Source organism: Hippocampus bargibanti, linkage group LG03 (assembly GCF_051943395.1).
Source record: "Hippocampus bargibanti isolate YZ-2025 linkage group LG03, ASM5194339v1, whole genome shotgun sequence".
Lineage (NCBI taxonomy): Eukaryota > Metazoa > Chordata > Actinopteri > Syngnathiformes > Syngnathidae > Hippocampus > Hippocampus bargibanti.
Window position 1 is genome coordinate 17,243,506 of NC_142736.1, and position 23,393 is coordinate 17,266,898.

The 23,393-nt window shown below is 41.5% G+C and overlaps 2 protein-coding genes across 6 annotated transcripts in view; one reads left to right on the forward strand and one right to left on the reverse strand.

Moving 5' to 3' along the window:
- On the reverse strand, positions 1 to 17,195 carry whamm (WASP homolog associated with actin, golgi membranes and microtubules). The gene is made up of 11 exons (XM_088992314.1): positions 15,946 to 17,195; positions 14,621 to 14,794; positions 13,647 to 13,797; positions 13,098 to 13,267; positions 9,653 to 9,860; positions 9,206 to 9,390; positions 8,164 to 8,250; positions 7,839 to 7,934; positions 4,988 to 5,369; positions 4,675 to 4,817; positions 1 to 4,428 (listed from the first exon to the last, which is right to left on the reverse strand). The coding sequence occupies exons 1-11, from the start codon at positions 16,630 to 16,632 to the stop codon at positions 4,270 to 4,272; spliced, it is 2,442 nt and encodes an 813-aa protein (XP_088848440.1). The 5' UTR covers positions 16,633 to 17,195; the 3' UTR covers positions 1 to 4,269.
- fsd2 (fibronectin type III and SPRY domain containing 2) overlaps positions 16,243 to 23,393 on the forward strand; it is a 20,719-nt gene continuing 13,568 nt past the window's right edge. For 2 of the 5 annotated variants that reach the window (XR_016114466.1, XM_088992315.1), the window contains exons 1-4: positions 16,245 to 16,381; positions 17,233 to 17,409; positions 18,567 to 18,728; positions 19,084 to 19,179. Coding sequence is in view for 4 of the 5 variants with exons in the window: in XM_088992315.1 (XP_088848441.1) it covers positions 17,389 to 17,409; positions 18,567 to 18,728; positions 19,084 to 19,179 (279 nt within the window). In the remaining variant the exon portion in view is untranslated. Of the gene's footprint in view, positions 16,382 to 17,232; positions 17,410 to 18,415; positions 18,468 to 18,566; positions 18,729 to 19,083; positions 19,180 to 23,393 lie in introns of all 5 variants that reach the window. The other 3 variants (XM_088992316.1, XM_088992317.1, XM_088992318.1) reach the window with 3 other exon arrangements.

Consider the following 23,393-nt stretch of genomic DNA (forward strand, 5'->3'; position numbering starts at 1 on the left):
TGTTTCACTACTAAAACAGTGGATAGAAATATGACGCGACCAGTGCACATTGGTCAAGATGTCAAATTATACTAATTTGACATCTTGGGGAAAAAAACAATTATGCCTGTAAAAAAAAATAGTTCCCATACCTGGTCAAAAACAAAAATGGAAATAGAAAGAGTCCACATGAAAGCACATCATAACGCTTCCCTTTGACAAGGGGCCTTGAACTGTACACAGTGTTCAACACAAAGTGATGGTGAAACATTTCTGGTGGGTAAAAACGAGGAAGGTACCAGCGCTCTACAGCACTAAACTGAGCCATAATCCTAACGCAAACAAAACCAAAATAATTGGGAACAAATTTACCATTTTTTTTCTTGTCATTGAAAAAAAAACAGCCACAAAACTGTCTGTCAGCGGGATGGAAAAACCCCAGTGAGGAAATATCTGCAGTAGAGAACCGGAGGACAGGTTGCCTTGGCAACTTAATCCCACTATCTGAACACCCCACCTCCACCCCCACATCACACCCGTAAAAAAATGGAAAGCCTACAGTATATAGAGCATCTATTTTTTTCATGGGTCAAACAATAAGGAAATGAAACTTAATGACAATCGAAGGTAGTGCATTTCCTGCCTCGTCAAAATAACTCAACACGGCAATTAATGTTTTAACCTCCCAGCAAAAGTGAAACTGCCACTTTGGTACGCCAATAAAGCTAATGCTAATTTCAAACGCATTCCTATTTCATTTTAGGTGGTTGGTTTGGATTGGATTGGATATGCCTTTATTAGTCTCACAGTGGAGAAATTTACATTTCACAGCAGCAAAGTGATGAAAGGAATGAAAGTAGAAAAACAAAATACATGTGAGTAGACATTTTACCTTTCAATCATTCTTAACTGTACCTTAATTGTCATTAAAAATGGTACATAAACTACAAAATCTTTGAAGTACTTTGTATGTATTTTATTCAGAGCAAGGGATTTTTTTTCATCACAATCTTGCTTCGTGAATTTAACGACCAATTTTAAAGTAAAGTGTGACAGCACCACAAAAAGGTGCAAATTAGTTAGAACTTCTAATATTTGTTTCCTGGCCGTCTCGGTGTGTTGCATTTCAATTAACAAAAGTGCAAAGATGGACTATTCTTTCTGAACTAAACTTTCCACTTCTATCTGCCACTAATCTTTATGATCAATCAAAGTGTCATTTGTAAACACCAGTAAAATAATTGACTTAGCAATTTCATTTACAATAAATTAATTAGCCAATTATTTTATAGGAGAAAAAAAATACACGAGATACTGGATGATGACATGCTCACCCAAATAATTTGGTTCAACAAATCACAGCATTGTTTATTTTGAATCAATGCGACCTATCCCAGTGACGGAAGACATTTGCTACCGTTAGCGACAGTATACTACAATGGTCGTTCTTCAGGATTCGTTCAAGGATGGAAAAGTTTGTGAATGTTCACAGTTTTTTTTCTCTTTTTTCACAATGAAATTTGGACCATGCAGATTCCGGTTAGGGCTTGGCTCTTGACCAGCTGCCAGTAGAAAACAATCAAAGGAAGGTACTGCTTCTCAGAGGACAAGTGACAGTTAAAAACACTCCTTATGGCACGACTTCCTGTTGCCACAGAAACAGTGAGGCTGCTGACTTTAATGACTATTGGAGGTGTGCTCCTCGACACTTCATGGAGGTGGAGCTTCAAGCACCGTTCAAGAGAGGCAATTGACGACCAATAATAACTCGATAGAAACGTAGCTTTTCGTCGTCTTCTTCATCGCCACCGATGTGGGCAACAACAACACGCAAATGTTTATAAGGCTTCTGGATGGAAAGCCATTTGAGGATTTACTCCATATACAATTCCATGTCCAAATACTAGTTAGCCAACTCGATGTTACAAGGGAGGCATTTTACCAAAGTCGTGGTACTGCAGTGTGGGGCCGCTCATGGCCTTCACTAGTGAGTGCTACATCTGAATCAATCAGCTGAAAGTGTGGTGTGATATTACCCACCGTCCACTAGAAGGTGGTGTTGTCCAGAAAATAACTTCTGACTTGAAACATAGGACAACCGACGTCTCAGGACAAGTTGTGTCCATAATTTGTAAAATGGCTTCAAATGACTTCTACTGAGCGTATTTTACAAAGATTCCACCGCATATAGCTATATTTTACATTTTAAGACTCGTATTGTAGCGGTCCTTCCATCACGTCAATGTATTTTGCTGTACTTGTTTGGTCTGGGGACCTCGTGTTGCACCCAAAAGCCGCCAGAAGAGGGCGTCCAAGCTCCATATAAGGAATTTATCAGCCTGTGGAAACGGAGGTGGCCATTTTGTGCCTCTTTTTTTGGGTGAGAGATTTTCCCCCAATGTTGCCTAAAAATGGCAAAAATAAATTCTTTAATCGATTGCAAACATGTATGCTTTCCTCTTCAGAACTATTTGAATCATATTCATAACTGGATGTCGGTTGTCCTTTAAAGGACAACCAACATCACTTTTTTGTTTCTTAACTCACATCAGAAAAGCGTTTTATAGCATATAAAATACTCAAAACACGCAGTATGATATTGTTATTCAAATGCAAAACACCAATAAAAATGACTTAAAGTGTCCAAAATCTGCAAAAAATTGAGCTGCGAATTGGGCATTTTCAGAAAGTCTCACCCCCAGTTCGTGACGTCACGCCAAGACGTCTTGCCTTGCTGGAGAATCAAAACAATGGCTTCAGATTCGGAGAATATGCTTTCTTGTTACACATCCAGTTATGAATATGACTCAAATAGTTCTGAAGAGGAAAGCATATGTGTTTGCAATCGATTAAAGAATTTATTCCGTGCCATTTTGAGGCAACATTGGGAGGAAATGGATCACCAAAACACCCGTTTCCACAGGCTGATAAATTCCTTACATGGAGCGTGGTCGCCCTCTTCTGGCTCTTTTTGGTGCAACATGACGTTTTCAGACCAAACAAGCACGGCAAAATGCATTGACGTGATGGAAGGACTGCTACAATGTGTCCTTTTTTCGGTCAGGGGCGTTCCTTCAGTGACGTCACGTACGGACTCGTCACCAACTCAAAAACAAGACTTCCGGAATGTTCAGCGCGAGTCTTAAAACGTAAAATATAGCTACATGCAGTGGAATCTTTGTAAAATACGTTCAGTAGAAGTCATTTGAAGCTATTTTACAAATTATGGACACAACTTGTCCGGAGATGTCGGTTGTCCTTTAATGCTTGATCACAGTAAACGGCAACAACAACAAAAACAAGAAAAATAGAAACAGAAACGGCACTGAGAGCCTTGCATTAAGGCCACACTAAAAATTAAGGAAATAAATTACAAGAAGCCTGAAGAGTGCGATACAAAATCCAGCCATCTACCTTTTATACTGCATTTGTTGTGTCGCATCACAGTGGACCTGTACTGGTCACCAGTCAATCACAACTAACATTCTGTAGATAAACAACCAATCACTCACCCATTTACGGCTTTATATCATTTATAATCTTGAGTGAAACCAAAATGCATGTTTCCTCTGCGGCAGGGGCAGTATTACACTGGAATTTCAATTTCACTTCAAACGATACCATAATTGTCTGCCAAGACGCACGTGATTCCGCTGCCATATCAATCAGCCGAAGTGTCCAATGACTTTTTTGATATCAGATTGTTTTGCCTTGAGTCATGTAGGCTAGTATTGGCAGCCTTTAGGAGACCCCAAAACCTTGACATAAGGCCAGTATAGGCCCAAGAATAATCCTTGGAACTGTATCGTTAAATGTATTGCTCTGCTCAAACAGCTTTGCCAGTTCTATTTCTTGGGCATAATTCCATCTCTCTCTGATTCTTACAATTTGATAACTAATTTGAAAAACAAAAACAAAATACGATGGGAGAAATGCCGATTGTGTTTTTTTCCCGTCAATTTCAGTGTGGCCCGAATACTCCTTTGAAAATAATGTTATGCTAAATAAACTCCTTCAATTAGAGAGATATCAAGAAAAATCAGCATCTTCTTAATGTACTGTATATTATCTGGGTGATCGTTTCTCTCCCGTCACATGACAATAGTGACAAATGGATGAGATAGTGTGGCTAACGACACTCAATTGTCGCGAGGAGAATTTGAGCCACATTGCTGAAAACAGTTTCATTACCCAGTAGAGGATGACAGGGAAAAAAAGACACACAAATGTGGCCTTAATTTAGGTCGATTAAGTAGCAAAAGTGTCAGAAGAGTAGATTTATGAATGTCCTCAACTGTCCCAGTCTACACTCTGTGTGTCCTCGTCTCCTTTGTCTTCGTCATCAGAGTCGGCCGACACTTTCTTCATCCTCAACATGGCTGCTTTGATGCTGCGCTCCAAGTCGTTGTCTTGCCTGCCGCTGTGCATGTCAGAGGCAACCGGAAGCACCTAAACGTTGACAGCCGGTTCAATTTTAGAGACACTTTTGAAGGGAATAAAAATCTCAACAAGCCCTCTCAGTTTAATTTCTTCTTCACACTTGTTTTTTGATGCATTTTGCTTTGAGTATAACGTTTTGCAACGAGGGATATTTCTATTCAAACTCCACAGTAAACCGAAACGTGGCATCATCAGTTTCAAGTTGAGTTTTAGTCTAAGAAAGGCTTAGCGATTCTCCAACGTAGAACATCTGACCTTTTTCAAGGGGACCCCTTGTCGGATGGCCGACATCAGGCTGCTTCTCTGATCCTCGCAAAGGGGAGCTATCCGGGGCGCGGGGGTCTTCCGAAGCCGGATCTGTCCACGCTGCAGCGAGGCTAACACTTCATCCATGGGCCCTGTAGGAACAAGGCAGTTGAGCTTTTTGTTGACAACCTTCATGTCCCACATCAGCAAAGACAAGGAGTTGGAAGGCTGCGTTTGGGTGGTGGTGTAATACTTCCCGTTAGAAAATAGTATGAAAATGATGTCACATTTTCAAGATTCAAAGTCAACATTGAAGTCTCACCAATATTTTGCGCGAGCGTGTTCTTGGCCGGAAAAGGAGGTTTTTCTCGGGCACTGAGCGCCATTGGTTTGTCCCCGTGGGAAGTGCTGAATGATGATGCTGGTGGCGGAGGAAGAGGAGGAGGTGGTGGTGGGGGTGGTGGTGTAGGTGATACAGTGGAGGTGTTTCCAGGGAGAAGTGGTGGTGAAGGGTAGATTTGGACTAGAATGTCTTGCGGCTGCGCCTTCACCGGAACTGTTTTGTGCTTTGGTGCAGGGCTGATGGAGTGAAGCCCATCAGACGAGGGAGACGGGCCAAGGCTGATGATGGAAAGTGGTTGGGAGGAACAAGACGACTCTGCGGGAGACCTCCGAGATTTGAGTACACACTGACCCTGTCGCTTCTTGAGGGAGATGAGAAGAACAAAGCGACAGATGTGGAAAATGAAAAGTGTCACAAAACTCTTGGTGTATTTTTCACTTTGCAACTAACTGCAGGCATTGATGAGTTTAATTTCCCATTGACCATCAAGCAAGATGCTTTGTGTTTTGAATTCTGATCTTGAACCAAATTAAATTCTTGTCAAAGCACCACTGTACGTACTACTAAAATGACCACAGCATATTAACTTATTCACTGCTATCCCCAAATTTATTCGGGACTTGACAATATGACGTGGGGCGGTCATATGCAAATTTGTCCAGGTTTTGGTTTTTCTTGTGGGGGTGCCGATAAAGCGCTGTTAAGATCACTGGGAATGGTTTTCCCCTTCCATGAGGGGGCAGCATTTCCCTTTTTTACATGTTAGCGCTTCGTTACAGCTTCAGCTGTTGTGAAAGTGCTATATAAATCAATATGTATGTATATTTATTGTATTTTGTACAGCCAGCCCAATTTCAAACTCCAATTAACTCCAGAAGCATATAACCTTAGGCAGAAGCATATAACCTTTCATACTCTGCATTTAATGTTTATCTAGTCCTAAAACTCAATATTCTGTGGGTCCTGGAATTCGAGTGAAAATGACAAAAACTCTGGCACTGGAGTGGACACATTTTCGCACATCGTCTGGCAGTGAATGAGTTAAAATGAGAAGTGTAAAGTAAAACTGAAAAATAACAACAAAGCTGATGATTCCAACTTGATCATTACTTTTTGTTGTTGTTATGACTTCAATATGGCACCTTTACAGCAGCTCCTAGATTTTGTTTTTCTACTTGTTCTTTTTCCTTTTCTCAACCTTTGATGATGAAAAGGTTTCTTCAGCCGTCATCTGTACTTCTTTGAAGGTGTCGGACGTTTCGCTTCTTATCCAAGAAACTTCGTCAGCAAACTAAAGTCTTACTGGTAGTTTAGGCCCTATATATATATATATATATATCCCTACTGTTCAGACATGGGCGTGCCGGACTCTGCTATGATAGGTCCCTGCTCTCAGGTTGGGGGGAGCACAGGGACTACTCCCTGCAGCTCCACTGATTGTTCCTATTGTTCTGACTAACGACTGGCCTGATTGCCCCACTTCCACCGGTATCACCTCATCAGTATTACTAATTCTATTTTGCCTGAGTAGGCTGTTGTACGAACGATCCAAATTGAATACCACAATATCGGTTTAATGAAGGATTTAGCTGTTTTATAAAAATCGCTTCTTTTACTCCCCTTTCATACCATCTATGTTTTTTCGCGAAGATTTTAACCTCATTGTCATCAAATGAATGGTTGCTAGCTTTTAGGTGCAAACGTACTGCCGATTGAGGCCCACTAGTATTATCCCTGCGATGCTGATAGTCTTTTTTTTAGAATTTGTGTAGTCTCCCCAATGTACTGCTCTTTACAATTTTCATTCTTACAATGTATAGAATAAACTACATTACTTTGTTTTTCATTTGGTAGCCTATCTTTTGGATGCACTAATTTTTGCCTGAAAGTGTTTATCGGTTTGAAATAAGTAGGAATTTTATGTTGCCAAAGGACTCTTTGTAATTTTTCAGAAACTCCTGCAATGTACGGTACGGCTACTCCTCTACTTTTTGTATCTTCAGAATTGTTGGTTTCATTCCTTATTCTTTCGTTCTGACATTTGTTAAATGCCCACTGAGGCTACCCACAGTTTGTGAGTGCTCTCCTGATATGTTTTGACTCCTTTTCTCTACCTTCAACGCTTGTTGGTATTAGGTTAGCCCTATGCTGGAGGGTTCTGATAACTCCTAGTTTGTGTTGTAAAGGGTGGTTAGAATCGAAAAGTAAGTAGACTTCTGTTTTTAGCGCCCTGTCCTCTTTTTGTAATTACTTTACAATCCAAAAAGGCTAGTTGATTCTCTTGAATGTCCTCACGAGTAAATCTATCTTTGATGACTTTGCTGCTGTGAATTAGGAATTTCTCCAATGTGAGACAAATAAAGGTTGTAAAGGTAATGTTATTTATGGTTTTATTGTTCTTTTAATTTTAAATTATCCTTTGGTGGTTTGAAAGGAACTTACAAATTAAATCTATTGTTATTATTATATCATCATCATTATGAACAAAGCTAGCTCAAAAAGGGCGTGTTGCGTCAATCTATTCATATCTGTGGAAATGACATCATGAGCAGTAGTAAGTAATGTCTTGTAGTACAGTACAGTACAACAGTACAATTTCTGAAACATGGGTCACTATGACTCATTTTGTGATGTCGGGTCACATACAGTATTGAGTTATTGTGTAAACGTTTGTGGAAGTGAGGCCATCATCACCAGATCATGAGAAACAACTGAAAGGCGGGTCTCTCCATGGAGATGGAGATGCTTGCACCCAGAACACAAAATAAGGGGGGGGGGGAGAGGAAGCCTCGCAGTTTACTGAAGGGACAAAATAAAAGCAGGTTGAAACCTCTTTGAAGGATCTTAATCTGTTGAGAGTCTTCTCTCGCTCCTGGTCCACCCACTGCTTCCTCCTCTGCTCCTCCTCCTTCCTCTTCTCTCGTTTCTATAGACAGAGAGAGAGGGAGAGGTAGGTAGGTAGAGAGAGAGAGAGAGAGAGAGAGAGAGAGAGAGAGAGAGAGACAGAGAGACAGAGAGAGAGAGAGAGGGGAGAGAGAGATGGGAGAGAGAGATCAACACTGCAGGGCGTCGGACAAAATCCGATTGCGGCTCATTAGGAGCCGCTGCCGACGTGGGAGCATCTCTCTGACTGTCTCGTTGCCATGGCGACATACCAAGTGGACCTGATGATGCTGGACGAAAACTCTGGATCTGTGTTCAGCTGCGATCTGCTTCTGCTTGTGGGCCTCCACACATTGGTCCTACATAAAACACACGCATCATGAAAAAAAAAATCTTTGTTGGTTTGAACACTGAATCAAGTCGGTTTTCGCAAACAGCCTCAAAACGCCGTTTTGATCACTGGGGGTTGTATTTTTTTCCATTGCGAGGTTGTTTACAAGTGTGAGGTTCAATCACTTGATGTGTAGCAGGAAGTCACCATTTGTATTTTCTGACTTTGTTGTTTTTGGTCACAGACAGATATATATAAAAAAATAATCCAGGAGGTCTTCAATTTAGAATGACCAGACCCCTTCTTCAGCCAGCTAATTTAATCATAGACACTATGATTTTGGAAACTCTGCAAATATTAGATTTTTTCTTCTTTTAAACACAAATAGTTCAAATTTTAACATTACCACAGCAGATTAAGATCATGATAACATCATGACCTCACAAAAAAAAAAAAAAAAAAGGGGGAAAATGATCTTTTTTTGCAGATTTTTCTCTCTGTTTTAATTCATATCACTATTTTTAATTTTAAGCAGATTCTTTACTTACAGACAGTGTAGGTGTTTCAAACACCTGTTCTGAATTTTAAAAAATATCCTGATCTGTTGGGCAATACTGTCTAAACTTTTAGAATTGCACCCAATGTTCTCAGAATTTTGGTGGGGAATGCCAGAGGAAAGCAAATACCCAGCGAAACCCCAATCAGGCAACTCTCCACTGCGAGGCCAATGTGCTAACCAGTCAACCCAACCATTGTGTGGCCATGATATATAAACAATTCCTTTTTTTTCCTCAATAAAGTGAGTCGCAAGTTAGAAACTTCAGAAAATCAGGAGACTGGTTGAGATGACAGTTGAATACACATGTCTTAGCCACCTATTGCTACTTTTCTATTGGCCAGGGATTCAATCCAACTTGTGGAATTTAAGGAGGTCACAGAAAAATATGTCATTTTAAAAAGTAAAAGCTATTCACTCTCTGCACCTTTTTGTTGCGAAGATATGCTCTCCGAGCGCAGATGTTGCCTCTCTTCATCTCCAGTTTCTGCAGACGTTTTTTGATCTGACAGATGGCTGGAGGCTCGGAGTGATGAAGTCCTGTGTGAACCATGCTGTGGAGCTCCTCTGCATCCTCACACACATCGTAATAGACGACCTCCTCCTTCAGTTCTAAAAGGCATTCCAGTTCCACTCAGTAATTTCAACCACAACCTTACTTCACTACTGTAGAATCAACATGTATCTGATCATTAGAAAATACTATTTTTTTTTGTATTTTTTTAAAAAGAGGTTTGTGTGTGTTGAAATTAGGTTTAAGTGTCTAGCAGTTATGTCACTGGATCATCTCGTACTATCATGTGCATTCAAATGCATTCTGGCCTTCATCATTTGACCTAAAAATGTGTGTGTTTCGCCTGTGCAGCACAAACACCTCTCATCTGACGCCGCAGGGTGTCAGTTTGAGTCACCAGCAGCTGCTCCTCGTTTTTCAGGATCTCAAACTTGGTGTTGTACAGTTCCAGTTGCGTTTCATAGAACTGCAACTCCAGACGGTCTACGGCATCCTGCTGTTGGTCTTGCTCGGATGCCAAACCAGTATTGTCTGTCTGGCTCTGGTTTCTGCCATACAAGGCGGCAAACTGGAAAAAGAAAACATAAAAGAAGGGCATTTCAAGTCCATGAATTATGCATGACCTATTGTATAGAGCAGGGGTCGGGAACATATGGCTCGCGAGCCGCGAGAGTGGCTGCCTTTCCAGCAGCTCCTGTGTTTTGCTTTTCAACTTTCATTTCTTTCATAACTTTGCTGCTGTGAAATGTAAATTTCTCCAATGCGAGACTAATAAAGGCAAATCCAATCCAATCCAATCCATATATGGCTCTTTTGATGATTGCATATGGCTCGCTGATAAATATTACATATTATAATACATATTGTCGTTTTTTTCGTCGTTCATTTCCCGTTGGGGCTGCAGGTGGCGGAAAGCGCAATTTTGATTGGATGACACTGACCTAGAATGGCCGAAAGCGCCATGTTGATTGGATGATAGTGGCCGTCATGTTGAAACAGGTAAACGCCCCTTTAAATGAGCCCAACTTGTGCACTTCAGCGTGAATGCACCGGAGCATTAGAGGAGAGAAAATGTCCTGATTCTAATTTGCAATGAAACAATACCATTGATGAAACAGTCGAATGTCAGTGACATTTTAACAAGCCTCATGTTAACATAAGCATCGACATACTTCTGCGAGAACTAGATTGCAGATAGCAAGTGTGGAAGCTTATGAGCCGTGTTCAAGCTAGCTCGCAGTAACTTCGCCTCTGGACCAGCAAATTGAATTTCATTCCGATAGTTTGCCTGGATTTCTACCAAACACGAGGAACGGAAAACCATCCATGTTAACGGTGAGTACTATCACAAAGTTATTTTAAATAATACATTCTGATTTTTTGTTGAAAAGTGGCCGCGCGTGCGTTTGTATGTGCGCGTGCGTGTGGCTCTCGCTGAAAAACATTTCTAAATATTTTACTTTTATGGCTCTCTTAGTCAAAAAGGTTCCCGACCCCTGGTATAGAGTAATGCATCATAATCCCCTCCGTGCAAATTGTCTGAATACTTTGCAAATATAATAAACAGTACAAGTAAAACGTTTTATAACTGATGTCCATAAAGGAATAGAGTTCTTGGATTAAACTCAGACTGAATTTGGTTAGTTATTTTCAGGCTCAGTTCAAAGAGTATGTTATATGGCAGCTTGATTCCAATGTGAGTTTATTTTTAATGTCAAGTGACTGACATCAGTGTTTGAAATAACGTCTGCTCGGAGGCCCGGGGCGTACAACTTTTACGTCGGGCGTACAACTTTCAAAACGTCTTGGCCCGGGTGGCCGACAACTTCAGAAAAAAAACAATGATTTTTTTCAAATCAAACGTTTGTTTTATTATAAAGCAAAAGCTACAAGCAAATTGCTACAAGCCACGCGGACTCCTCTTTCTAAGCGCCTTTCAAAACGTTCAAGTACACTTTACAGTCACGGTATAGTCCGAATCACGAAACGGGCTTCTGATTGGCTGCCGTGCCAAGTATGCAAATTGCCAAACGAACGTTCGTTTGGCGCTTAGAAAGAGGAGTCCACATGGCTTTTAGCAGACAATGCAACGCAAACATTGCATTGTGCACCATGACGACAAACGACAACTGGAGCAAAATCTTCAGCAAGGGATATTTACCATAAATTAAGCAGGTAGGTACTTCCTTAATTAAAAAAAAACCTTGATACTTCGCAACAATGTTTTTTTTTTGCGATTAGTCGTCTTACTGTGTTTCAAGTTGTGAAAAATGTAGCAGGCAACTTTTTAGAGTTGTCTAGCCTGGTGTCCACTAACTTTTTGTCATGAGTTTCAGACACTGCTGACATCATCTGTGATTCTACAATGTTGTTTTGACTAACAGAGTTGGGCTTTAATTTAATCCCATTTGAAAGGCAAATCATAAAGTTGACATATGTGGTGTTAGTACTAATTCAGCAAGGATCGAGGAATGTCGCCTCATTTTTATCTCCTCCCGCCTTGCTACGCTGCCAATATGACACATTTTGAAAACATGTTCCTGTTCATGGCTGAGCTCTGCTACACACAAATGGAATCTGACTGGAAATCAACCTTTACCTTCTGGAGTGATTTGATTTGAGATGATGTGCTGCTCATTCCACACGCGCGCGCGCACACACACACTCACGCACACGCACGCGCACACGCACACGCACACGCACACGCACACACACACACACACACACACACACACGCACAGAGGCACCATGTTGTGAAATCAGTTACTTTGCTAGCGGTGATTGGGTGTGGGTGTTTTTCACTGATCTCATTAGGCAAAAAAACAACAACAATATACACACATAGTTTCAGACAGCCAGCATCTTTAAATTTGTAATTTAAAGATGATATGCAATGTGCATGTGGGTATGCTGAAAATGTTCTAAATGTCATATTTGTTTTTCTACTTATTCTTTTTCCTTTTCATTTCCTTTCATCGGTTTGCTGTTGAGAATTAGGAATTTCTCTAATGTGAGACAAATAATGGTTATATCATTGTCATTTGAATGTTGCTGTGCTGATGACCATTTTGTGTTTGGGAGCCTTTTACTGAGAATCATCATCTTTATTATTGTTTTTATAAGTTACTTGTTCTGTAGCCACAAGGGGACATACGCCAGTGGCTTCGTTGCCGTTCCCAAGCCCGGCTAAATACCGAGGGTTGTGTCAGGAAGGGCATCCGACATAAAAGCTTGGCCAAAACAAACATGCGAATCAAACCTCTAAAAATGGAGGAGTCTGATTCGCTGTGGCGACCAACCAAAGGGAAAAGACAAAAGGAAAATAATATAATTGTCATTCAAACACCCTTGATGATGGCATACCAATAAAGACAGCCATGTACTGAGAGGACAGGCGCACACGCACGTGCACACAACACAGTGCACAAATCACATCTTAACACAAAAAATACCAATGCAATACACAGACACAAACATTAACCAACAATCTGACAAGACACACAAATTCTGTCTTTCTCACCCACGGAGGGTTTTGAAGATGCTGTGATAGGTTCTTTGTGCTTTTGTTGAGTCTTTTGTAAATAGATGAAAGGATTTTCATAACCAACGGGACTAGCAAGTAAAAGAGTGAGTGTGACCCACTGCAAAGCCTTGCTACAAGACAACAGAGTTGCGTTGATTCCACGTGGACAGAAAATGCAGGAAATCCATCTCCATCCCCCTTCTCCTAACCACTACCACCCTCACCCAGGCAAAAACTCCATTAGGGTGCTATTCATGCTAAACTATTAGCTGAGATGTTCACCTCTTTTTTGATGCTGGCTTTTTTGCTGTTCAGACACATCTCAGTTGATCTCATGTGTTGCAGGGCTTCTTTGGCCAGGAGGAAGCGCAGTTTCTCAAGTCGGGGAACTGCAGAAGCCCAGGCAGCAGCTCCAAAGCGATGCTTATCCTCCTCCATCTGCTTTACCATACCTGAACATGTACGGTATGCGTAGAAATTGGTTATATATGTCCGCATTTGCACAACATCTCATTTTTCTACATTTGGTGATGCTAAATAAAATATGTAGTGATAGTTTCATTTTCTTTTGTTACCTTTTGGATGCGTTTAGAATTATTGTAACATTGATATTGATTTCCATTAGCTTTCAATAGCTTGAAGCGAGCACAATTTGTCTCAGTTTGAAAAAAAGGGAATGATGGCGCTTAATATTGTCGGCCTTGAATGTGTGCTATGTGTATGAAGTTGCAATGCAAGTAAAGACTGCAGTTATCTATTTCCTGCATGCGGGGGCAAAATACACCGAATTCAGGTTATTAGTAAAAAAAATGATTAAACACAATGAGTCACCAGCCAAAGCCTTGGAAGTTTGTGCAAAGTAGGTAACGGTGATATCTTGAATAGACACGACTGCATCTTCCGCTTTGGCCCTCCACTCCTCCGCCTCAACCTCCAGAGCTTCAATCCTCTTAGGACCCAAGTCATCAAACTCCAGGGACTTCTGTGGAAAACAGCAGGGCGGAACATCAACTGTTCAAAGCTTTTCTAACCTGTTGAGAATGGGTTTTGGGAAACTGGTTTCAAACTGTCCGACAACTGCCCTAACAAAAATAACATTTAAAAAAAAATAACATTTGAAAATGGAGCTTCTATTTCAATCAAATGTGATTTCCTGAACATTTCAAGACATTTTCCAGAACAAATGGGAGACATCGTTTCTCCAACACGACCTGCATCATCCCCTGGCCTTCTGTCAATGGGACATGCCTGGAACACCTCATCAGGGAAGGGATCCTCAGCAGATGTCGGAACCATCTCAACCTCGCTACTCTTGATATGGAGTACATACAAGCGGCTTGATTCTGAGCCCCTCACCAATGAATAAGCTTTCTCACATTTATCTGTGAGGAAGAGCCTAGGACCCTCCTTGAATGAAGCTCATCTTTACCGATAGTCACTGGGATTTCATTCTTTCAGTCATGAACCACAGCTCATGACCATAGATCAGAGTAGATTGAGAGCTTTGTCTTTCACTTCAGCTCCTTCTTCCCTGCGACAGACTGATAGAGTTTGCAACTGGTAACATTGAAACAATATATCACGACTTAGTTGATTGATTTTAGCATGTTTAATAAATTAAAGTGGAAGAATTGGGTCCTTCCATTTTTCTGAACACAGCCCTCAAAGTAAAACGTTTGGACATTCTGGTCTTTTAACACCCTCATTTGGTGGAAAACTGACCCTGCAGTCAAGCAATGGAATGAGTACAGTCAGTCGGTGATACGCCACTAATGTCAACCTTCAAGTGGCATGCTTTTATTTACCAGGATCTCCATTTTGTAGAGGCAAGCCAGCTCTCGCATGTCTCTAAAAGGCTGCAGCAGGTACTGAAAGAAGGAAGTGGCCTCAGAGAGCAGGTCCTGGTAAGCCTCATCCTCTTGTGCGTAGATCGCAAGCAGTACCACCATTCGGTCCGCACCATCGTGACTCTGTAGCAACTGAGAGGAGACACAATTCCTCCTCGAATCAACATATTTCACAAAGTTACATTGCAATATGTCAATTAATACCTTTTGAATATAATGGTACATAATGACATTGGTGGATGCAGAGTGTGCGAGTAAGATTGGATTGGATTGGATATGCCTTTATTAGTCTCACAGTGGAGAAATTTACATTTCACAGCAGCATTGTGGCTCTATCCCTGTAATGTTGATCGTCTTTTTGAGCATTTGTTTAGTTTACCCAAAGTATTGCTCTTTACAATCTTCATTTTTTGAGAATAGAATAAACTATATTACTTTGTTTTTCATTGTCAGCCTATATTTTGGATGCACTTGTTTTTGTCTTAAAGTATTTATTGGTTTGAAATCGGTAGAAATTTTGTGTTACCCTTTGTAGTCATCAACATCGCAGGCATAATGCTAGTGGGCCTCAATCTGCAGTACATCTGCACGTAAAAGCTAGCAAGCACTCGTTTGACGACAGTGAGGTTAAAATCATAGCTAAAGAAAATAGATGGTTTGAAAGGGGAGTCAAATAAGTATTTTTTGTAAAACAGCAAAACCCTTCACTAAATCACCACCGTGCTTACAATAGACTTCTTAGGTCGTTACTACATAGGGTTAGTCATGCTGATGAGACCAGAGCTAATGAGGCAATCAGAGCCAGGCATAGAACATTAGCGGTGATCAGACAGACAAAAGAAGTAATCAGATTAATTCAGGGAGTAGTCCACTGCTCCCCCAACTATATAGAAGGGACCTATCGGAGCAGAGGTCTGGCTCTTCGGATGAGGAGCGAAACGCCTGACACATTCAAATAAGTACAGATGGCGGCTGAAGAAACATTTTCGTCAATGGCCCACTCCTGTACGACCGAGAGCCTACACAGACGTATACTCTGTAAAGCTATGGCCGCGTGTGAGGATGGGTGCTGCCATTGAACAAAAATTAAGGGGGCGTGGGAATATGGTGGATAGAAATTAAGAGATCACATGTATTTAACTCCTGCATTGCATTTTACTATTTTTTCAATCAATCTGCGTTGGTCAAACACTACCTTGAATGTGTGACGGCACGATTGCAAGGTAAATAAAGTTGTGAAAAGCGTGCAAAATCTAAGTTAAACAAACACATAACGAATCCACCTGTCGTATGTGACCTTTGGCCCTTGACATCTCGTCGTGCATGCTCTTCTTCTTGAACTCCTGGAGGTTCTCAAAGTAGTCATCCGCGGCGCGCTCATTCTGGGAAAAAAGCGTGTCGAGCACTATTGTCCTGCCGCAAACGTCGATTGCGGTACTGAAGTATTTTTCCAGCTTCCGACACGGGGCGTCCGACAGCCTTCGCTCGTCCACCGAACCACACTTCCGACTCGGGAAGAGTAAATCCCATACAGTCCCGTCTTCGAACTCCGATAAATCGGGAAAACAAGACGCCAAGGCATCGCCGACACACGTTAGCTGCTGATGGATGTGTTTTAAATCGCTCACTGAGAAGAGGCCGGCCCAGCTGCTTTGATGCTCCCCGGTCAAGTTCAATTCTTCTTTTCGTCTACGCCGCTGTAACGTCCTATTATGGCAGGTGACCGCGAACTTACTTTCGATTACGTTCCATTGGACGATAAAACCCAACTTAAACACCTCCGGTTCTTCGAATATGTTAGTTTTTATCGCCACCCACCCGTCCAAAGTATCCGGGCGCTCAGACTTGACGTTGTTCATCGTTGAAAATGTTTGGACACGGGCCTCCTCAAAACTAGGGCTCTGTTTACAACGTCCGCCATTTGCGTGACGCGTGATACATTTAAAGACCACCGAAAAAAAGGATTTCATCTTTACTGTTTACGGCCCGATCAAAGCTAGTCCCAAAAACAAAACGGTGTTAAAATAGCATGTTGGCCTTCAATGGTAGTGTAAAAGCATGTCAGCATGATAAATCTGGTGGTAAATACAACCATTAATGGTTGTATTCCTACACCCACTCTTAGCCCATCTAAATTTCTGTACGCATTCAAAATCAAACCTACAAACTGTCAGGTCACATTTGACCTGTTTTGAAGATAGTTTCGTGCAATTGCCGCAATCCCACACTTTGTCGATGTACCCCTCACATAAAATGAAATAAACAATGAATCACTGTTTTAAAATATCAAACTTACCAAATTAGAATTCACATGTCTTACGTATTTTTCAACATATTCACAACTCCATGATGGATTCAAACCTCTCTAAATTCAAGTCTCACATACTAATTTTCAACAATTCCATTGATTCCCTAGCATTTCGCCTACGTATCAGCCTTTATTATTCAAATGCACGTCTTCAGTACTTGCATTATTTATTATGAAGCCGAGTTTAATGGTGGGTGGTGTCCAATTAGCATCGTTATATCTTTTAATTCATTCACTATTTTCCGTGTCGTCCTCACTACAGTCATGGGGGTGCTGGAGCCTATCCCAGCTGTCTTCGGCGCCAGGAGGGGTACACCCAGAATTGGTTGCCAGCCAATCGCAGGGTACAACGAGACAGACAACCAGTCACTCTCAGACTCGCACCTCGGGACAATTTAGAGTGTTCAATCAGCCTGCCATGCATGTTTTTGGAACGTGGGTGCGTATGACCCAGAGGAAGCCCATGCAGGGAGGGGCAGGGATTGAACCAATGGTCGACACCCTAACGGCGGGCGTAACCCAAGGGTGTCAAAGTCATTTTTTGCCACGGGCCGCATTGTCGTTACGGTTTACTCTCAGGGGCCATTATGAATTTAGGAAAGCCATTAAAATGTTTCAATCCTTCCACATATTACACATAGAGCACACAACAAATTACCGTAATGAATAACTAGTTTTTTAATTTGAAGTCAACAATTACTGTTATTGTTGCTTACATTGGACAATTTAACATTTTGGTTCGGACTTTGGCAAGCAAGCATCACGGAATTTCACAAGTTTGTTATGCTTTCGCGGGACGAATAAAATGACGTGACGGGCCAGATTTGGCCCCCGGTCCTTGACTTTGACACCTGTGCCCTAACCGCTTGACCACCGGGTCGCCCCAGAACATATTAAAATTATGTTTATGGTTCTTTGTGCCTTGCTGTCCCCTGACTTCCACCCAAAGGCAGATGGGATAGGCTCCAGCACTACCACAACCGTAGTGAGGATGAGGCGGTTTGCAAAATGAATAAATGAATATCATACAGTTTAGTAGCAGGTAAACACTAAAAACACTAAGGATACATTGGTAGTTTTCTGCCTGTTGTTAATAGCTGTTGAAAAAGCACAAATACATAAAATGCCCTATCAATAAATAAAAGTGAGTAATAAAATTTAGAAATTACGAAAATCAGTGAATGCACCATGCCATTAGTATTCTACTGTACGTATTTACTTTTGAGTCACAAGTCTGGGGATTTCCACCATGATGTCAGAATAAACCCAAATTAAAAACCTTTAGCCTCACTTATTCTAAACATATATGTTACTGTGTTCAACAAACAACACAGCGTTGGCCTCTATTCTCAGGATGTTTGAGATATTCTTGACATTTGATCAGTGTGTGCCAGCCTCATCTATTTCTGTCACATCTTCTGCGTGTGTTGCTGCTCCGCTCACAGTTTGCAAATGCACGTTGGCCTTCAATTGTGGCGTAAAAGCTGATTCCTTGTGGTGAATATTCCTCCACTTTTATTTCATTCAGCCTGCATGCATTGTCTTCTTATTCAGCATTTATTGCATCTCACTCTGTGTTATAATGTCCTCTCATAGCCTTTCGTCATGGATCTTTATGAGATTTGGGGAAGCAAATTAGATGTCATTGCAGAAGAAGCTGAAGTTCAGGAGTTGAATACAGACGTGGCCAACCCTGTGAAGAAGTCCCCTGGAGTGAAGGATCAGCATGATGATGAGTTTGCCAAAGCTCATATTGAGGTAGGAAACTGAACTCATTGTCTACCTCTTGAGTTTAATGAGGCAGGAAAATGTTCCCAGTTGCATACAGTACAGGCATTGTAGTGCACGGAACTGTCTTATTGTCAGGCACACAGACCGTACTATTAGCCACATTAAACGACTGAATATAAAATAAATGCTCATTCCACACCTGACAACAGCAATGCTTCAAATTGAAAATACTGCTTTCTAAGATTAAAAGTCTGTCAGTCACTGTGTAGCACTGTTGATGGGTGATGCCAGTAACAAACAGCAAGACGTTTAAATGGTCCTGTAATTTGAACTAACTTCCCTGAATTAAGGAGTCATTTTAAATGTGTTCAAACCCTTTCAGAGTGACATGCACAGCACCAGGAATCAGTTACAACAGAAGGTGGGTGATATGGAGAACTTTGCAGGACACCTGGAGGAAATTTTTCTCACTGTAGAGGTAAAATGTTTCCCTTCCTACTTCTTATATCAAGAAAATACTCCAATCATCCATGCATTTCGGAATCTGTTTATCCTCATGAGGGACGTGGGCATGCTGGAGCCTTTCCTAGCTGTCTTCGAGCATTAATAATAATACATTTCATTTATAAGCGCCTTTCAAAACTGTCAAAGACACTTTACAGTCACAGCATATTTTTCTCTACAACATAAACAAGTGAGGCCGATGTGCTAATCAGTCGCAGTCAGTAGTAAACCGTTGGCGGACCGTGGATTTCATCGCTAGGCCTTCAGTTGTGCTACGTCTGAATCAATCAGCTGCGAGTGTGGTGTAATATTCATACACGTCCACTAGAGCAGTGGCTCCCAACCTTTTTTTGCGCCACGGACCGGTTTAATGACAGACAATATTTTCACGGACCGGCGGATGTAATGATATGAGCAAATCGTATTTGCATGTTCTACTAGTGATGCCTGGCTTTAGATCAAAGGTGCATGCGCGCTGCTCCAAGTCAGTCTGATGAGAGCCTACGAGAGTGACACATGTCAATTGCCTTCTCCCTCCAACCAACACAGCTGTCCTAATAAAGAACCTCAACTCTATCCAGAAGTTGTATCATTTACCGAACCCGCTTACACAAAGCAACGCATGGTGTCAGAATTGGTCTGGAAGACAAGAGGACGATAAAAGGACTTGGAACGAAAGATTCCACGGAGGAAAGACATTGAGCACAACCCACGGCAGAAAACGGCAGAAATGGAAGCTTTACGTCCACCCACAGCTCTGCAGCTAACAGGTAACGTGGCTGAAAATTGGAAGAGATTTAAGCAACGTTTTGAACTGTATTTGTCTGCAATTGGAGCTGATGAAAGCCATTCAAAGATGAAAGCATCCATGTTTTTGCACGTTGTGGGAGAGGAAGCTCTAGAGGTCTACAATAACTTCACATTTGATGCTGAGGATGACAAGATGAAGCTGTCAAAAATAATGGAAAAGTTTGAAGCTTACTGCATTCCGAAACGCAATGTGACGTTTGAAAGGCACAGATTCTTCACATGTGTACAGACAGTTGGAGAAACTATTGACCAATATGCAAATGAGCTGAGAAACAGATCAAAGACATGTGAGTTCGGTGGATTAACAGAATCACTGATCAAAGACAGAATAGTGTGTGGCATTACAGATAATAAACTGAGAGAAAGGCTACTCAGAGAATCAGATCTGGACCTGGAAAAAGCCTTAGCACTGTGTAGAGCCGCTGAGACTGTTAAATCACAGGCTAAAGAGTTGCTAAATGATTCTAGCTGCAACTTAGCACTGTGTAGAGCCGCTGAGACTGTTAAATCACAGGCTAAAGAGTTGCTAAATGATTCTAGCTGCAACGTGGATGCAGTGGAAAGAAATGCACACAGATTCAACAAAAACAAGACTGCTGAGATCAAAGCAAGAGTGAGAAAACCCAACAAAAATAGGATACTCAAACAAAAATCTTGTACTCGTTGTGGTACGCAACATCCCCCAAAGCAATGTCCAGCATATGGGAAAATATGTAAAAACTGCGACAAAGCAAATCACTATGCTCGTTGCTGCAGGAACCAAGACATGAAAGGCAAGGTAGATGCAGTAGCTGATCATTATGAAGTGGAGGAACTTTATGTGAATGCTGTAAAAGATGAAAGAGAAGAAAGAGATTGGATCACTACGCTAAAAGTGAACAACATTCATCTAAAATTCAAATTGGATACTGGAGCCAATGTGAATGTCATTTCAGAGACTGATTTCATGAAGATCAGGCCGAGACCAAAAATACATAAAGCAAATATGAAAGTAACAGCTTATGCGGGTTCAGTCAAACCAATGAAAGGAAAATGCATTGTGAATGTGACACATAAAGGCCAATTACATAAGCTATCTTTCATCATAGTTCCAAGGGATGTGCAGGGTCTACTAGGATTGTTGGCATGTGAGAGACTACACCTAGTGAAGAGAGTTTTTGTTGTGGATAGACAAAAAGAGACAGCATATGATCAACTGATGGAGCAGTACAAAGACTTGTTTCAAGGGTTAGGCTGCCTACCAGGAGAACACACAATCAGAGTGGACAAAAGTGTGCCACCAGTCATACATCCATGCAGGAAAGTCCCGTTTGCTCTTCAAAAGCAGCTAAAATCAGAATTGGACAACATGGAGAACAAGCATGTAATAAAGAAAATTGATTAGCCGACTAACTGGGTCAGTTCCCTTGTTGTCGTGGACAAAAAGAATGGAAAACTCAGAATATGCCTGGATCCCAGAGATCTAAACAGAGCCATCAAGACTCGTGAAGAGATTATGGCACAGTTTTCAAAGGCAAAGTATTTCAGCAAGCTAGATGCTTCTTCAGGATTTTGGCAAATGAAGCTGGATGAGCCAAGTTCCAAACTATGTACTTTCAACACTCCGTTTGGAAGATACAGATTCCTAAGACTACCTTTTGGAATTGCTTCAGCTCCTGAAGTTTATCACAAAACAATCAACATGATATATGAGCACTTGGAAGGAGTTGATACCTCGATGGATGACATAATCATTTGGGGTGCCACCAGAGTTCAACATGACGAGAGACTGAAAGCTGTGCTAGAAGCAACAAGAAAAGCAAACCTGAAGCTGAATAAAGAGAAATGTCAGCTAGGTACAACAGAATTGACATTTCTGGGAGATATCCTAAGCAGTGAAGGTATCAGACCAGACCCACGAAAAGTGTCTGCTATAGAAAACATGCCAAGGCCACAATGCAAAAAAGATGTGCAACGGTTTAATGGGATGATCACTTTCATGGGAAAATTTATACCCAACCTGTCAGAAAAGATGGCCCCACTGAGACAACTGAGAAGAAGATAGAATGGCAATGGAATCATGAACATGAAAAGGCATGGAATGAACTGAGGAAGCTACTCACAGAGGAACCAGTACTGAAATTCTATGATCCAGACAAACCAATCAAAATATCATCGGATGCATCACAGAGTGGGCTTGGTGCAGTACTTCTACAAAAACATGAAGGCTGGCAACCCGTAGCATATGCATCGCGTTCGATGACGGATCCGGAAACACATTATGCACAAATTGAAAAAGAACTGCTCAGCATTACGTATGCCTGTGAGAGATTTCATCAATTTGTGTCAGGACAAGAAATCAGCGTGGAGACTGATCACAAGCCCTTAATAGCATTGTTTCAAAAGCCACTAAATGACTGTCCACTCCGTATACAGCGAATGATGATCAGGCTACAACGTTACTCACTGAAGGTCGCATACACCCCTGGAAAACTGATGTATACAGCTGACACTCTATCCAGAGCTGTTGACCCGAAGGAGCACTCGAAGGCTAAACTGGATGGAGAAGTTGAAGCTTACGTACACATGATCACCAGTGCATTGCCAGTTGCAGATGCAAAGATGGAGATTATACGGATGGAAACAAACAAGGATGAGACACTGAAACAATTGAAACAAATCATCAAAAATGGATGGCCCGAAGTGAAACAAAATTGTTCACCAGACGCAGCAGAATATTGGAACTACAGGATGGAGTTATCTGTAGTGGATGACATCATATACAAAGGCAGTAAGATTGTCATTCCAAAGACTTTGAGAAGTGAAATACTCAAAAAGATCCATGAAGGACATCTTGGAATTGAAAAGTGCAAGAAAAGAGCACGACAGCTGATGTTCTGGCCTAGAATGAATCAAGACATCACAGATCAAGTGTTGAGATGTACAATTTGCCTCAAATATCAAGCAAATCAACCGGCAGAGCCACTACACCCACACCAAGCACCAGAAAGACCATACCAGAAGGTGGGTGCTGACCTGTTTTCGTGTCAAGGTAAAGATTATCTTTTGGTCACAGACTACTACTCCCTGTATCCAGAAGTTTGCAGACTGCAAGCTACAACAGCAGAAGCAGTGATAACATGCATGAAGGCCATATTTGCTAGAAACGGGATTGCAAACCAAGTGTTTTCTGATAACGGTCCACAATTCGCCAATGAGAAGTTCAGAAAATTTGCAAAGGAGTGGGACTTTAAACACATAACCTCAAGTCCACATTTTCCACAATCCAATGGCTTGGTGGAAAGTTCTGTCAAGACTGTGAAAAGACTGATGTACAAGGCAACAGACAGTGGAACGGATTTCTACCAGAGCTTGCTGGTGTATCGCACAACGCCGCTC

Coding starts and splice junctions, on each gene's coding strand:
- whamm (XM_088992314.1), bottom strand. CDS start 16,632: ATGAAATCCTTTTTTTCGGTGGTCTTTAAATGTATCACGCGTCACGCA. Junction 14,795..15,945: donor CCAAAGGTCACATACGACAG/GTGGATTCGTTA, acceptor GTCTCCTCTCAG/TTGCTACAGAGTCACGATGG. Junction 4,429..4,674: donor AAGGGGTCCCCTTGAAAAAG/GTCAGATGTTCT, acceptor GTCAACGTTTAG/GTGCTTCCGGTTGCCTCTGA.